Here is a 17,611-nt window from a genome sequence, read left to right as displayed (position 1 = left end):
TAACGTTTTCCCCTAAGGTTATGCTATGATTTCTGCCAACACAGGATTATTTTCATGTTTCAATCCCTCAGATTAAACTAGACATAAATTAATAAGTGCATCTGAAGCTTAATTACATGTTCTGGCAAGTTTATCCACAAAACTTGATCAAAGTTTTCAGATCTGGCAAGTTGGCACAGTGCAATGAAAATATAAGCTCTCTTTTGAGGTAAGCTTTATTTCTGGTACCCACATGGACATACCCACGATGGTAATCTAGAAGTAATTTATTGGTGCCTTCTTTCAGAGTGCTTTCATCAAATTACTATGCTATTCTTTCACAAAGGCTTGCTGTCAGCCTTACCAGGTAGATCAGAAAGGAAACATAAGCAGATGACCTAATTCTATTTTATTGTAATGCTAACAGAATCATACAAGTTTGAAACTTGAAATCTCTCACCACCTCTTTTTATAGCCTGATAAATTAGAGAGAATCCTTTTTATGTTTGTTTCACTCTCTGTTATGTAGCTGTGGGCTTACCCTCCTTATCTGATTGTTCTCACATACCCTTATACTTGCCATATCCAACCTATTAGCTTTTATCAGGATTTGCCATGGTCATCTGAATGCTGTCACTAGCTTTGTAGGTTAGCTCAAATGTATTTGTGCCTGTTTACTTATAGTTCTCCAAAATACCTTTATCCTTCTGCGTTCCGTTCTGAGAAGTTGAAAAATGAAAGTAAGTTGAGAATATGGAGAATATGATTATTAATAATGTCAAGTCTTAATGTTTTTTAATTGCCCCCAATACTGGTGACAAAGAGCCAGTTTGGTGTAATGCTCAAGGCAGGAGCCTAGAAAGCAGGCTAGAGACTGTAAATTCTAGTCCTGCTTTAGGCACAAAGCCAGCTGGGTGACCTTGGGCCACTTCCACTCTCTCAGACCTAGGAAGCAGGCGGTGGAAAGCCACTTCTGAAACACCTCGGCAGGAAAACTGCAGGGGCATGTCCAGACAATCATGAAGAATCATAAACTTACCCAGGGTGTATTTATGAGTATGTGTGCACACCTACACACACACACACACACACACACTAACAAGTAGTAAATATGGTGTATTTGAATGCCATGGGAATGCAAGTTGCTGGAGGACACAAGTAAGAAAACACAACTTGCTGTTTTTTGCCATGTGGATTTCCCAGGCTGACGCTTATGGGAAGAAAATATTGATTGATATACATTTTTACACATCCAGGTGAAACTCGAAAAAATAGAATATCGTGCAAAAGTTCATATATTTCAGTAATGCAACTTAAAACTTTTAAGTTGCATTACTGAAATAAATGAACTTTTGCATGATATGCTAATTTTTCGAGTTTCACCTGTAACTCCTCTTCCATTTTGTAGATACTGAGTCCTTAAAAACAAACAGCTACTTTCTTCATGTTCTTATAATATCCTCCCTTACTATACTCCATTAGAGAATATTTAGGGAAGGACAGTAAGCTGAATGGGTAAAAGGGGAAAAACGCGCATCCTATTATTTTTGCAGAGGTCTAGTATTGTTGTGGTCTGCAAGTTTGTTCATGACCTGTGGATTTTCCAGTGAAAGATGTTGTCCAGATTTCCTGTACGATATTCATTCATTTATCTGATGTGTTGGACTTTTTCCATGCTGCAATTATGATTTTATCTTTGTTGCCTTCTTTTTACTGAATAGAATAAATGTTGCTGACAGTACTTGTGCAGCCATGCTATGACTGCTCTTTCTGTTGACTGTCTGAACTTGTGGATTGCTGCAAATTCAAGCTTTGTACTGATATCTGACTCCCACACACCTCCTTGATCTGCTTTCATGTAACCTCATTTTCATACGGTTCCTTTATTGTGGAGCACCATTCCTCAGTTGGACATTGGAATGATGTAGTTCATGTAACGGCTATAAATGACATAAGTACAACAGGACCATAATGATTTTTTAAAACAAATGATCATAATTCTGAGTGTATTTTTGCAAGTGAAAGAGCATTTGCCACTAAGCAGCTTCTTAATATTTTAAACTTTCAATAACTTTATATATGATAATATTTTTATTGGTAGCATGGCTCTTTTAAAATTTGGCTTTGTTAACCTTCTTTTACCTTTTAGGTCATAGGTGAAATTGAAAAACTCAACGAGGATCCTAGAATTCATGGCCTTCTCCTCCGCCTTTGTAGAGAATCGTACACAAGCAAAATATTGAATGCTGTGAAACCAGAGAAAGATGTGAATGGGTAAGTTAAGCTTAGTAAATTTCGGTGAGCAGATCTGGATTTTACATCTTTAAAAAAGTTGTGCAACCATATGGATTTCATGCTTCCTAAGAACAGATGAGCAAGAAAAATAAGCTAGTAGTTTTCTGAAATTAAATATAAAGCTATTCTGTAAATCATGTTGGTTAGAACATGACCTTGGCATTCTACAAACCCACAAAAGAGGGTGTTCAAAGATATCAGATGTTGTTTTTAAGGCCCTTCTTAAAGTCTTTTATCCTATTCCAAGCTGCTGAAATGTGTCTGTACTGCTAAACTGTAATGACAAAAGCCAATTATTTAAACAATAAAAACAACTCAAGATATGTCTAATATATAAACTAATAACAGAGTTCTCTCAGCTGTATCTAGATGTTTCAGGGATATTCTTCATTCCCATCTTCTTCAGGCCAAGCAAAACGGGTGTGGAAGCATAGGTAGCATTGTGACAAGGGGATTAAGAGCTTCACAGCTGCTTTTAAGAGATATAGGCCATGGCTCCTTCTGAAGAACACTGGGAATATAACTTGCCTATTCAGTGATTTACAGAACTGAATTTGGATCATGAGGGACCTCACTAGACTTTGACCAGCATATACACTGCTGGACTTAAAAAGTGGACTGGGCTGCAGTTGGGGAGGGGGGAGTAGTTTTAAGAGGTAGAAATTGGAACCTAGGAAAGGTTCCACAAAAAGAGCCAAAATGCTGGTTAGAGAACCCAGGGGTAAAATAAAGGAGTTAGTGGTTGCTTGCAGGTGTTGGGGTGCAATTTTTAGTTTCCAGGTTTTAGGTCTGATTTACCACTATTGTATTCAGACTAATTGCCTGGGCCATTGGAACTAGGGGTGGGAGGGACAGGAGAATGAAGGACAGAAGACACAAATAAGATACCTTCAGATATTGAAATGATTCACTGAGAGAGCTTTTTTTTAACATCAGCAGACCAAGGGTAGGCAATCTAAGACTTCATGGTTTAGGACAGGGGTGGGCTACTGGGGGTTTGCAGGGGTTCAGGAGAGCCTCTAGCAAAGATTCTGTGCAGTTCAGAGAACTCCCAAATCCAGAGGTGATATTCAGCAGGTTCTGACCAGTTCTGGAGAACCGGTAGCGGAAATTTTGAATAGTTCGGAGAACTGGCAAATACCACCTCTGACTGGAGATTTTACAGTATCCTTCCCCTGCCACGCCCACCAAGCCACGCCCACAGAACCGGTAGTAAAAAAATTTGAATCTCACCACTGCCCAAATCCCACTCCTGGCTGGCCCCGCCCACCTTGCCCCTTCCCTCCCTGGAGTCCCCACATGGCCCATTTTGGATTCAGGTACTTACGTGGCCCATTTTGGATGCAGGGTGTGCGCGGAGGCTCAGGGAGGGCAAAAATTGGGCCTCCTGGAAGTTCGGGAAGGCCGCAAATGGGCCTGTTTCCAGCTTCAGGAGAGCCTCTGGAGCCTGGGGAAGCCGTTTTCACCCACCTGGAGGCTCAAGGAAAGCCTCCGAAACCCAGGTAGAGCAAAAACACCCCCCCACCATGATGCGGAAGGCCAACTAGGCCACGCCCACCATGGCTACGCCCACCCAGCAACCAGGCAGAGAACCTTTTGCTAAAATTTTTGAAGTCCACCCCTGGTTTAGAAGTATGTGAGGATCATGCTGAGCAGAGCTGGATTAAGTTTTAAGCATCCACATGCTAATAAAAAAGATCAGCTTGTTACCGAATCCTTTGCGTTGTCCTTGTATCATGGTTTTTCTTTTAAAAATAACACCAACGCTTTTGCTTGCATTTTCTTACCTAAATCTCTTATTTTTGTTACAGAATAACAGATTTTAATTTGGCAAGATTAGTGCATGGAGACATACGTGAATGTGTGGTTCCCCCTACTGCCAGTGCAGTGATCAAACTTCTGGAAAAGCAAGGTACAACAGTAAATTATATTTATTATCTCAGGTCACTGTTCTTAGCTTGTCTTGATTCATGTTTGACCTGCCTGAATGAAATATAACTTCTCAATGACAACTTTTCTAAATAACTAGCCAGTCTTGCAAATTCACTATTCAGCTAAATCAGAATCAGTATTATTTACTAAAATAAATGGTACAAATCTAGTGTTCTACTGATTGCAATGCTCATTTTCAATGGAATTGGCAGTGGTTTCTGCTAGGCCGCTTATTTGTACTGAATTGTTAATGGGCATAAAATGTTGATGCTATTCAGATAAAAAGGAGGAGAAAGCTGTTGCTTCTACCTTCCTTTTACAATACTGACAAACAGAAAAAGAACATATAAAAAGAAGAAATAAATTGCTCAATCCTCCTTTCCTTATTGGTTTGCCTGTGAGCTTTCCATTATTTCTTTCCATTATTTCTACTGAGAGTATTTACAGCAAAACAAATTCCTTGTGTGTCCAATCACACTTGGCCAATAAAGTATTCTATTCTATTCTATTTCCTGCACAATCTCCACTACTAATAAATTGTGGGTTGTAAGTTTGTAAGTTTATTCATGATCATTGAAATAATCACTGACAAGGTACGATATTTAGGTGTATGCATGTCTCAAACATGATCTGAAGAAGCTGTTTGCTGTTTCTTAATGTCATCGAACTTTTTCAGATTTCCACGGGAGTCTGAAAAGCAAGTGCCATTTGTTAAAGTTAATGGGACTAATGAATAGAAAAGTGCTTCATGCATAAATATACACAATTTTTTTTCTGCTTATTTACTTCTGCACAATAGAGTTGTTCATTCAGCACCTGAGCCACATGTGAGTTTACACATAATAGGCTATTAAAATTTGGCAGAGAATTAAGAATGTCTGATTATATTTTTGACTTTTCATATACCGTGATCATCAGAGTTACTATAGCATTTCATATTTGAAGCTAAAAAGATACTTTAGAGAGGGCATAGGTGCACATACAAACCTCACCAGTGGCACCTAATGAAAAAAGGTGTATGTTTTCCTGGGCTCATGAGGTAGCTGTGCAATTCCAAGGAAATACAGGTTTGAATTAAGGAGAATAGCATTTCCATATACTCTAAAAGCATCTTATTGAACTTTGCTGGCACTTAGCTCAAAGTCCTATTTTAGCCATGTTGGTTTTAAAGCACTTTTTCAAGTGCTGCAGATCTCTAATGTTAAAGATGCAGATTCATGCTTGGGTGATGCTACAGTGAGAAAGGAAGAACCAAATTTCTGAATGCCCTGCACCTCAAAATGAGTTGTATGTGTTTGTGTGTGGAATAGATCAGAGGTTCTCAATCTTTATGGCTTGCCAGCCTGACAGGGGGAGGGGAGAAGAGAACTTGGCCACATGAGCAGTAAGTGCACGTGTGCACACGCACTTCTCAAATTGTGGGAGCAATGGGCTGGCATGCATGTGCACCTTGACTTGTGCAAGTTGAGCTGCACACACACGTGTGCATGCGCGCTGGCCTGTTGCTTATGCAAATCGAACTGCATGCATGTGCATGCCATCCCACCGCTCGCGGGGCCCGGTTCCAAATAGACCACAGCTCAGTAGTTGGCTGGGAACCCCTGAAGTAGGTGAATGAATGAACGAGAGGACATTATAGGGTATGAAAGGGTGTGATACAGAATAACCTTAAATCACCAAGACTTCTTTTCCAGGAATTAAATTAGATGAATCTCAAAGCCCTGGGTCGACCAAGAATAACTTTCACTTTTAATAACTTTCCCTTCTTCCTCCTGCGCATACTTGCCCGGCTGCCGACTTCTTTGTGGCGGCCATTACGGACCGCCGCTGCACCGTCCTGGTAAAAGGGGGTTCTGCCGGCCAGGGAGGGGGTCTGCAACACCCCCAGACCCTTCCTCCGGATCCCCCTTACCTTCAGCTACCCCTGCAGGGCAGCCTTGCTCCGCACCCGTCCGGATCGGAGCCCCAAAACGGCTAGCGCGGCAGGGATCGCGCAGCTTTGCGAATCCCTACCGCTCGCGAAGCCGACAAACCGGAAACTCCTCCAGAAAAAGGGAACACAACAGAGAAGGGATCCCAGAAGAAGGGGGGGGTAGGAAGATTTGGTGGGGGAAGAAAGAAAGGGGAAAGGCGGAGAAAAGCCTCAAAGTTTTAAAATTGGATGGGAGAAGAGGAATTTTTTTTAGGGACAAAGGATGAAATATAAACTTCTGTAAGAAAGATTCTGCTAGGTACAGAAGATGGTATTGTAACATTTATATTTGAAATAGTAAATTAGAATGGTTTAAGATTTAATAAGAAATTAAAATGTTGAAGTTTTTTTAATAATGATTGATTTTTAAAATGTAATAAAATATTGAAGGAAAGGAGGATACAATGTATTTAAACATTTTTGGTGGATAGAATGTACCAAGCAGAACCGAATTGGGTATTTGTTATGTTGAATGTTAATTTTACTAACTAAGGGGGAGGATAGAAAGGCATCATACTCTGATTAGTGATTTCAGGAGAAATTCTTTTTATTATAAGAAGAGATAGAGGGATAATGAATGGGCAAAAGATATAAATATAATGATTTAATTAAGATGGATTAAATAAGATAGAATTGTGAAGAGTGAAATGCGCTGCCCATACAAAGAGAGGTAACTGGGGCCAAGGTACTTTACTAAAAGATTTTTTATATGTTTGTTTGTGTTTGTTTGTGTTTTATGAGAATATTGGGGAAATTTTTGTGGAAATACAGGAAAGATTTAAATATGTAATGATTTGTTTGTTGTTGAAATTAATAAAACTTGTTTTTTTTAAAAAAAAAAAATCACCAAGACTTCTGAGACTTTAATAGAGAGTATAGAAGTAAGAAATTGTAATCGTAAATTTTAAAAAAATGGAATACCACATGTATCTGTTTGGCACTGGATGCAATTAACGTGACTAAACAAGCAACATTAAATGTGTATTATTTTTAATGGAGCATAGTATTATATTTTTATTTCACTTTTAAAATATATATGTAACTCAAGGAGGTGAACTTGCACAATACTTCTTCCTTCTATTTTTCCCATTATATCAACCCTGTGAGTTGGGACTGGATTGAGAGAGAGCGACTGGTCCAAAGTCACCCTGCCGGCTTTTATGCCTAAGGGAGGCCTAGAACTCAACAGTCCCTGGTTTCTTGGCCAGCCCTTTAAATTACTACACCAAACTGTATTTCATTAATGTTGTCAAAGTTGTCATTAATATTTCTGCTATTCACACCAAAACAACGTTTTTTTCATAACCGTGCATAAAAACCTACTTTTAGTCTCTCAGTCTGTCAAACTTAATCAGTGTGCTCTGTGTCTAGCTTTTTTATCAGTTTAGGAACACTAAGCTCCCATTTTAATACGTTTTGTTTCATTTTGTTTTTCTAGTAATTTGCTGTTACTGTAGATAATGAGAACAACTGTTATCTTTTGCTTTTAGCATGTACTACCCTAGATGGGAAAAAAATATTACTTTTGGGCGTCCAAGGACCTTTGGAAGTTTCCTTGCAGTGTCTTCTTCAAAGAAAAGGGGTCATGACTATGAGCTTGTCATGGAACATGAAACAACTCCAGACAATGGTAAATATATCAAGGGCGTAATACTTTTCTCTCTAGTTTGTTCGCTATCTTGTCATTATTACAGATCATTCATAATTTGGAATATATCACAAAAGCATTCATTCTTTCAAAAAAAAATGTAGTGTAAAGAAATATAAGCGAAGTGTACATTACTTCATCTCTAGATTTTCTAGCTGGGGCCACATTTCACTGTCCCAGTTTTTAAACATTTTTAATAAGTTCCATTTGGTGGAGTGCACATATTGCAGTCAATACATCAATTATGGATTGCAAAATTCACTGCACTGTACCACTCTGTCTTTCTTCCAATCGTGCTCTTTCTTTACTTAGTGTTCAAGACAACATATGAACAATCAAATGCATGTTTGATTGCATATATTGTATTCTTTTAGCACTAGAGAGTGAAACTGCTATATAGAAAAGGACTTTAATATTCAGCTATTAAATTATTGTTTGCAAAAAAATGTAACATCTTTCTTGGGTGTGACATTCTGTTCAAAGTGAGAGCAAGGCTAGGTTGCTGTCTTTGCTCTCTTTCTAGCTAGGAAGGCAAGTGGAGTACATTTAAGTTACCAAAAAAGCCTCTTACATTAAAGTACCTGGTTTTTTTGGGTGGGGGGTGGGAATCCTGTCAGTAATGGAACCCATCTAAAATCATTGATTCTAGACATTCCCAGCTTCTCACACTTTTTAGAAATGCCCCAAACTCTATATTCTATCAAATTTAATTTAAGCGCTCCATAAAATGCTTTATATTTCAGTTTACATCCACATCCACAATGCTATTGGACAAGCAATGTTATGCAAAACACAGAAAAGGAAAAAGTAGTATTTCAATGGAAGTAAAGTAAAAAGGAATCACAACTAAACCATCCTTTCTTCCGTGACATCCATGCATTGCTTGGTAGATTGCTTTTTGTTTCTTCAGTTTTCATTTTTCTTTTTAAGGAACTCATCAGCTCCAATTAAATACAACTTTAGTAATTTTCTTCTTGATCTCATTATATATATTTCAATTGTGTATTTGTTTTGTAATTAGATCCTGATTCATTGTCTTTATAAGATCAAAAATCCTTCAGTGTGCTTTATTTATACTGGTCAGTGACTTTTGTATTCGATCCACATTCATTCTTGATTTTCTCTTTTTCTAAGCAGACCTGCTTCTTAAATAACCCGCTTTCATTTCACATACCAAAACAGGAAAAACCTCACTCTTGCACACAAGACATTTAGTTTAAATACCACTAGGTTTCTGTTGGTGCATATACCACTAGCTTTCAACAGACATCCACACATATTATATTAAAATCTTTTCCCCACATCATTAGTGGATATTCCAGCAAAGTATACTGATTCACATATGTACTCTATTTTCCAACCTTTTATGTATATCTTCCTATATACAGGCAGTCCTCCTTTAGCAACCACAATTGGGACTGGCAACTTCATCACTGAGCAAAGCAGTTGTAAATGGGAAATCACGTGACCAGAACTCTGCTTTCCTTTTCCTCGTTCCCAGTTCATCCCCTGAGCACTGGAGTAACCAGCTTGAAACTGACAAGATTAATCAGTTTCACACCTGCCTGGATAATGAACAAGAAGGGAATTAATCTTTCTATTTACATTTATTGGAGAAGAAGGGATTATAAGAGAGTAAGGAGGCCTTTACCGGATAATACACATTACAAGCAAGGGTCTAGTGGCCAGGAACAGACAACACAAAAACAGCCTGGTGTATTCTCCATTATGAGCATCCTTGTCTTTCTATTTCATGTTGAGCCATTCACAAAGCATTTATTTTATTCCCCTACATGCCTTGTTTCTTTCATAAACTGCTCATCTGACGCTCAGCAATCAGTCTTCAATTCCATATTTCCGCAAGTCTCCGCATCCTTTTTCGAAATCAACCAAAAATTTTATTTTTCTTATTCATACATTTATCTTACTCTTAACCTTTTGATGGAGTCCAGACAAGAAGCATGGCAATGAATACTAACTCTGTCATTATTATAAAGCTAGAATTGTAAGAATCTTGCAAGTTGAAAGTATCTTTCCCATCCCTCATTTTTACTCTCCCCAAACAAGGGAGGGGTACTTTTTGAGATGCTTTTTCAACTCCTCATTCAGCCTTGAGTTTGATTTTTCAGACCAGGGTCTGATTACCGTTCCCTCTAGTGAGGAGGAAAATCTGATCTATTCACTACTTGCCTGGCATAAGCTGCATTGTACTTGCCCATTTTTGTTCATTGTCACTGTCATAGTCTATCAATCAAATATGTTGAAATACCTTCCCAGAGGCACCAAATGAATCCCCTTGTTGTTGATGATGATGTTGATTTTCAATTCACTGGCAACAGAACCAAAGGAAGTGTCAGTGATGATGATGAAGCCAAGAAAAGCTTTGTCATAATGGGCTTTTTTTAAGTTTTGCCTTCAGCAACTGATTCAAGGATATTGACTGCAAATTCTGGCATACCGTAATGCAAAATAAGCATTGAAATTTCTCTGGCTTGGTCAGAATCCAGCTTCCAGTATTCCACAGATTTCCAGAAGGTGGCAGCCAAGTCAAATAAGGTGGCTGATCTTTTTCTATTTCGAGTTCATAATTGAAATTATAAAATACGTTTTCCCTAAACTGAACAGCTGTGATGCTAAGATATGTCTCCATTGGAAAGATTCTGTTTTTACAGCTGCTGTTACCTTATCATTTTATATATGAAAATTCAGGAAAGCATAATTTTTGTCGAAACAGCCTCCTTAAATTTTAAAATTCTGGCAACTGTCCTGACTTACTTACTTTTCGTGGCATCACATTGTACTTAGATATTTATTTTGACAATTGTGCAATGATAATAAAATGATAATTTTTATTTTATTACAATAATATACAATTAACAAAAAAGAAATTCCTGAAATGCAAAACAGTATGTGTAAGAAACTTCCCAAAGCAAAGAAACTAAAATGGAAAACAAAATAAAAACAAATATATATATACCTACATGTAAGATAGTCCTCAACCTACAACCACAATTAAGCCTAAAATTTTCATTGCTAAGCAAGTAGTTGTTAAGTCAGTTTTGCCCTATTTTACTTGCCACAGTTGTTAAGTAACTCACTGCCGTTGTTAAGTTAGTAACATGGTTCTTAAATGAATCTGGCTTTTCCCTTGATTTTACTTGGCAGAAGGTTGCCAAAAGTGATCACCTTACCCTGGGACACTGCAACCGTCATAAATATGAGTCAGTTGCCAAGTGTCTAAATTTTGATCACATGACCCTGGGGATTCCTGCAACAGTTGTAAGTGTAAAAAATGATCATATCACTTTTTCCAATACTGTTGTAATTTCAAGCAGTCGCTAAACACATGGTTGTAAGTTGAGGAATAGACAGACAATAAGTCTATAACGGTGATTCAATTAATACAAAATATTTTTTGCTCACACAGGTTCCTATTGACTAGTACTATTACTGTCTTGATAAAGAGTCCGTTTAAAAGCTGAAAGTAAAAAAATGTCTGCAATCCAGGATTTTAAATCTAGCAAAGCAAATCTATCTTCTTGGCTCTGCTCCAAACTTGAGAAAATCAAATTCTTTACAAAGAAATATTGATACATTTTTTGATTTGCAAAATCATTACCATAATAGTTTTAGTATCAGCCCAAAAGGAGAGTAATGCAAAACAAATCTAAATTATATCTGATAAAATGTGAATAGCATTTTTATGAGTCATGTGTTTGAATGTAGCAGAATGGGTTTATTGCTTCCCACGGTGGACTTCTGACCCTGGGAGAAGGGAGAAAAAAAAATTCAGGGATTTTGATAAAAACATGATGCTAAAGAGACTGCAAGTAGACTGGGTTTAATTACTCCTGCATGCAGTAGGCACACCTTCTTGTAATGGTTCTTTATATTATGTCAACTAGAACCCTCTGTGCTTGAAATAATTCTCATTAATTAATTTCCATCTCCACATGTACTCAGGGGTGGGATACAAATATTTTTACTACCAGTTCTGTGGGCGTGGCTAGGTAGGTGTGGTAATGTGACTAGGTGGGCGTGGCTTTTTTGCTGCAGCAGCCCTCCCCCTGCGCACTCCGTTTATTTTGCCTCCTAGGCCTCAGGGAAGTCTGCTAGGTGAAGCAGTAAGTGAGAAGGATCCCGGCACAGCTGATGTCGGGAAGAAAAAAAAAGAAATATGCAAAAGGACTGACCAGGCGGGGAGAGGTGGGCACAGAGGGGTGGGGCTAGCCAGGAGCATGATTTGCCGGTTCTCTGAACTTTGCATAATCTAACAACCGGTTCTATAAAACCAGTCCGAACTGGTAGAATCCCACCCCTGCATATACCCATGTAAATATTGTCAGTTTTTAGGATAACCCTGGAAAAATAGTTGTAGGCCTGTGATCTACCAATTAAATTAGAAGCTTTGTCCTTTAAAATTACAGTGACCATACAGGACAGGACAGTCCTTTGCTTCGGAAGGCTGTCCTTTAGATTTATCTAATTTAATTATTTTCTTGATTTTTCTCTTGGTTTTTTTCTTTATAAAGCAAAGTTATAAACATAAACAAATTTTATCTTGATAAAACTCAGATTGGCCCCTCTTTTCAGATTTTTTTTTCCCAAGAAAATATGGTCATCATAGTAAAATCTAATTTGTTGCCTGAAAAATCTTTTGAAGGATACTTACACATTAAAATTCTTTGATGTCTAGACAGTAGCTAGAGAAATTTAAAATTAATCAAAATTGAATTCATGTGCTGAAGTTGAGTGCAAATCAAATCATATATTCTTTGACCTTAAATGCAAATTATTGTCATGCATTCCAAATTATTCAGTGCAGGTTTTTGGCATGCTGGACAGTGGTGGGATTCAAAAATTTTTACTACCGGTTCTGTGGCTGTGGCAGAAAAAGGATACTTTAAAATCTCCATTCCCTCCCCCACTCCTGGGGGAAGGCTACTGCAAAATCCCATTCCCTCCCCATCCCACTAACCAGCTTTTCAGCTCCGTTCTCCTGTGCAAGGCAACAAAAGAAGACCCAGCTGATCAGCTGGGACGCAGGAGGCAGAGAATAGATGAGGGCAGGGCCAGTCAGAGGTGGTATTTGTCAGTTCTCCGAATTACTCAAAATTTCCGCTACCAGTTCTCCAGAACTGGTCAGAACCTGCTGAATACCACCTCGGATGCTGGAATAGTGCCATTCTCTTAATATAGCCCAGAGGTCTCCAAACTTGGCAACTTTAAGACTTGTGGACTTCAACTCAGCTATGCTGGCTGAGGAATTCTGGGAGTTGGTCCACAAGTCTCAAAGTTGCCAAGTTTGGAGATCCCTGATATAGCCCATCATTTCTAGAAAAGACTGCATGAATCTCAGAGCATTTGAATCACCAAAGGTCCAAGTGAATGTTTTACATAAATTGAGAAAAAATTGAGAAATAATTGCACTTTGAATTGTTATAATGCAATTACAATGACAGAATTTCTGAAAGAATAAACTGGTTCCACATCATGAGAAACAAAAGATTCCACATCATGAAAAATTTTCATATTGTCCTTTAAGGTGCTTGAGTTCAACACTTGTAGGTATAAAGAAGCACATATTAGATGAGAGACCACCAGGAAAAAGGGAAACATCCAAGTTCTCAGTGAGAGTGCTACCAATTTCTTCCCAATTCAGGTTGCAGTTTATGTATCACCATAAATAGCCTTTGATCTTAATCTCCACTTGGTTTCTTCTCATGATTGTGAGCAAAACACTATTAATATTAAACATGTCAAGCTCTACATTTGAGCTGGCATGATGAGGAACTTGTGAGACCTTTTCTATAGAGATGAATGATCAAAAAAGGTAATTTCTGTTGCTTCCATAAAATAAAAAATGATTAAAAAAGAAGAAGAAAAAAACATATTTAAATAAGGTTGTTTAGTAAGCATCCATTGGAATTTATTTGTTTATGTTGGAAATTCACTTTTCAGGGATAGGATTTACTAATATGAAAATAGTGTAGAAAAAAAATTAATCCTCTCTCCTTTTTGTACTCCATTGTTATAGGGAAATTTGCCCACATTAAAGGTGGTGCAGTGGCTCAGTGGTTAAGACACTGGGCTTTTAGGTTGGAAAGCCGGCAGCCCAGGTTCAAGACCCAAATGCCACAGTTCCCATTCCTAGTTCCTGCTCACCTAGCAGTTTGAAAGCATGGAAATGCGAGTAGATGAATAGGACCACTTTGGTAGGAAGGTAACAGCACTTTGTGATGTCATTCTGGCCACATGACCATGGAAATGTCTTTGGACAATACTGGGTCCATGGCCTTGAAACGAAAATGAGCACCGCCCCCTGTAGTCAACAACAACTAGCAGAGTAAAATCCACAGCGACTCCTTTATCTTACCTTTGGCCACATTAAAGGAAAAATAAAACCATTGTGAAATACTATTGCAAATCCCTGCGATAGTGTGAATTTTGGTTTTGAGATTCATACTTAAATCTACATTTCTTTTAGTTTTCATGTACATGTCTCTTTAATATAAAGATCAACATTTGTCTTCAAATATAGTCAAAACTTCCAATCTAGTAACCTTCAAATATATGGGGACTGCAAGTCCCAGAATCCCCAGTCAACAGTGCCTTCACATCTGTAGGATATCTGGTGGGAGAGGCTCCCGAATCATAATTCCCAAATCAGCTTCATATCATCCTATGTCAGCCAATTGATGTGGAACTGAATAAGGACTTAGACAGCAGGGACAGACACATTGTGGCTGTCAATGTGATGAGAACAAGAGTAAGCATTTCTTGATGACTCGTGGAATTAACAGGGCAGCAATAACTGGGTGTCCTGCCTTGCTTGAGTGGAAGTAATTCTCATTAGCACAAAGTCACTGTTGGATATCCCACTATAATAATGTTCTCAGTTTTGAAACAAGCATTCTTGTCCTGTTACGAACAGAGGAAACACCTGTGTGTGATATGCAAACATGGGGAAAAAGTTATTATTCCTTGAGTTGAAAAATATAGATATATTGATTGATTATACTTTTATACAGTATCTCCATACTCCATAAAGACTCCAGGTGGATCACTTCCTAAAACATAAAAACAGCAAAACATAAAATTATAATAAATTAATCAAGTGCTGATATAATACAAATAACTGCGGTGCTGTCAGCTCACTCACCAGATGCCCTCTGATAATACTTGGTCTTCAGTAACTTCTGGGAGGCCACAATCAGGTTCTGGCCCAACTTCAAGAGGGAAGCCATTCCATAATATGGGACCACAACTCAGAAACATTGTTTGGGATCTCTTTCCCCTTTGTCATTCAAAAGTTACCAATATCAAAAGACATTGACACATATCTGCACTGACATGTTAAATGCCTAAGTGTCAAGCTTTACAGCAGAAATTACAAACTCAATTTCACTGAGGGCCGCATCAGGGTTGTGTTTGATCTTGGGGGGTGTTGTCAGCTCGACATCACTTGTGTCAGGGGCGCCTATGGCGGCCCGAGCGCTCTGCCAGTGAAAACAGTCTCCTGAGCTCTGTTTTTGGCTGTGACTGCCTCCTGCAACCCTCTGCCAGTGAAGACGGAGCTTGGGAATGTCGCCTGCAGCCCTTGTGAGCTCCGTTTTCAGGTGCGATGGCCTCTTGCAACCATCTGCCAACAAAAAGAGAGCTTGGGAGTGCCGCCCTTGGGAGCTCCATTTTTGCAACCCTCTGCCAGCAAAAACGGAGCTTGGGAGGGCCACATGCAGCTCCATTTTTGTTGGCAGAGACATTGCGGGCCGGGCCTTTGCTGTTTCCAGGCCAGCCCCACAGGCCAGATCTAAGCACCCCACAGGCTGGATCTGGCCCCCGGGCCTTGAGTTTGACAGCCCTTCTTTACAGGGTTTTACAGGTTTAAACTTCAATATTGAACTGTATTGGGAACAAGGGTAGGATGCTACCGGTTCTGCCCGGCTCTATAGAACCGGTAGCTTTGAAGAGCAGCAGACACTGAACCAGTTCTGTGTCTGCTGCTGTTTTGGCCCACCCGCCTACCCGGGCTCTTACCTGTCCTTTATTTCCTGCTTTTTCAACCTCAGCTGCTTTGTGCGGCACAATTGAGGTTGGAAAAGCAGGAAAAAGAGACTTTTCAAACACTGCGCACCCACGCGCAACACTTTTCAGCTGTCCGGGCAACACAGCTTACGACTTTTTACACGCACAAAACGTAATCACCAAACCGGTAGTTACACCTGATTGGGAACCTATTCGTTATCAGGATAGTAACCATGTTATATGACTGTGTTGATCCTGATTTGCTAATTTAGGAACTGTGGCACTTGGACAAATTGCCATTTTCCCATAGTTTCAAAAACAGCCGTGGCCGTAGCCTTTACTTCAATAACTAGCAGCTGAAAGTTGATCTTTAAAAATCCCACTAATTCTTACTGTTTTCAATACCTGATTTCTTTATTTCATTAGAAACCTACCATTTGTCTTAGTGAAAAACATCATCTTTTTAAAAATTGTAATTATTTCATCCTGAAGTTTATGATGTCACATTAAGAAATTAAAGTCAACTGTAGAGGAATGCAATCTTTATGTAGTTCTCAGTAATATGGTGTCTTGATTAGAACATACTGGATACTGGTGCGTGAATTTGTGTTGATTTAACATTTTATGTTCTTTCTGGGAATGGGAGGGTCTTCAAAGATAATATAATCTTCTAGCATAATTCTCACTGAAGTTGTGTAATGCTATGAACTAAAGATTCAGAGTTTTTATTGGATTTAATCTTGTCCAGTTTGCTGGAAGAAAATGCTATTAATTCCCATGAGAATGAGCATAAGGAATCTTTCCCCACTCATAAGAATTGATTAAGCAATTGTTTCACATGATTTTTTAATTCATTCTTTGCAGTCTGTTCTCATTAATGGATTTTAAAACATTTTACAATATGTAACTAGTTGTCCTTTGGATGAGTGTTCACACTTCTGTCAGACTTTTATCACATTTGGTTTCAATTACAAATAGCATGTGTTTTGTGTTGGCTTTACGGACTAATTGGAAACCATGTGGTGCATTTGCAAGGAAATCGGTTTGATTATTTATTTCTTTTTCATCCTTGCTTAGTCTATGAGAGATTCTTTGTAATGTGAAATGTACACTGTTTACAAGGTGAATCAGACATTGAGACAGGTTGCTCTACTCCACCTCTTTGTGTAGTTGGGACAGTGTATTGTAGCATCCTTAGTGCTCTCTGCACTCTGTTGTTTGCTTGCAGATGCTCATTATCCACTGAACATGTTACCTAGTTGGGTAATGAAATGCCTGCAAGCAAACAACCAAGCCATATTCTCTTCTGTGTCAGGATGCTGTGATGTATTGTCTCAAGATTAAGTACCTGACAGGTAGATTGCACAAAAATATCACAGTGTTAGTATTGACTAGCGATCAGTATTAATTCATAAAGAGCAAGTCCTGCCAAACTAATTTTAATTATTGTTGATTGAATTTCTTATAGTTTGTTGGAATATTAATGCACCCTGGACAAAGCAAGCTGATTAATAAAGCCTAGGCGCTCCTCACCTTTCATTAATGAAAAAGAGGATTTGCTTATTAAATTTCAAATAACCGAAAATATATTGAAATAACATAATAAAATACAATAGTAAAATTCAGAATGATCCTAATATCATTCTAAATGCCGGTATCATAGGAAAACAGACCTACAATGTGATTGATGCTATTTGTATTATAGCTCTTAAACTTTCAGAAACAAGATAACCCTATAACTTGCCCTGATTCAATAACCC

At 38.5% G+C, this 17,611-nt stretch overlaps 1 protein-coding gene across 1 annotated transcript in view; it reads left to right on the top strand.

Annotated features, from left to right (window-relative positions):
• Nucleotides 1-17,611, top strand: part of MTHFD1L (methylenetetrahydrofolate dehydrogenase (NADP+ dependent) 1 like) — a 131,987-nt gene that overhangs the window by 4,021 nt on the left and 110,355 nt on the right. Inside the window, exons 5-7 of the mRNA XM_087970117.1 lie at nucleotides 2,129-2,253; nucleotides 4,086-4,186; nucleotides 7,669-7,808. Of these exons, the coding sequence (XP_087826243.1) occupies nucleotides 2,129-2,253; nucleotides 4,086-4,186; nucleotides 7,669-7,808 (366 nt within the window). The remainder of the gene's footprint in view (nucleotides 1-2,128; nucleotides 2,254-4,085; nucleotides 4,187-7,668; nucleotides 7,809-17,611) is intronic.

Source organism: Notechis scutatus, chromosome 1 (assembly GCF_049901735.1).
Source record: "Notechis scutatus isolate UNSWTSFEM ecotype Mainland chromosome 1, rNotScu1.2, whole genome shotgun sequence".
Classification (NCBI taxonomy): Eukaryota; Metazoa; Chordata; class Lepidosauria; order Squamata; family Elapidae; genus Notechis; species Notechis scutatus.
Note: the sequence above shows the minus strand (reverse complement) of the source record. Positions and strands in the feature narration are given on the sequence as shown.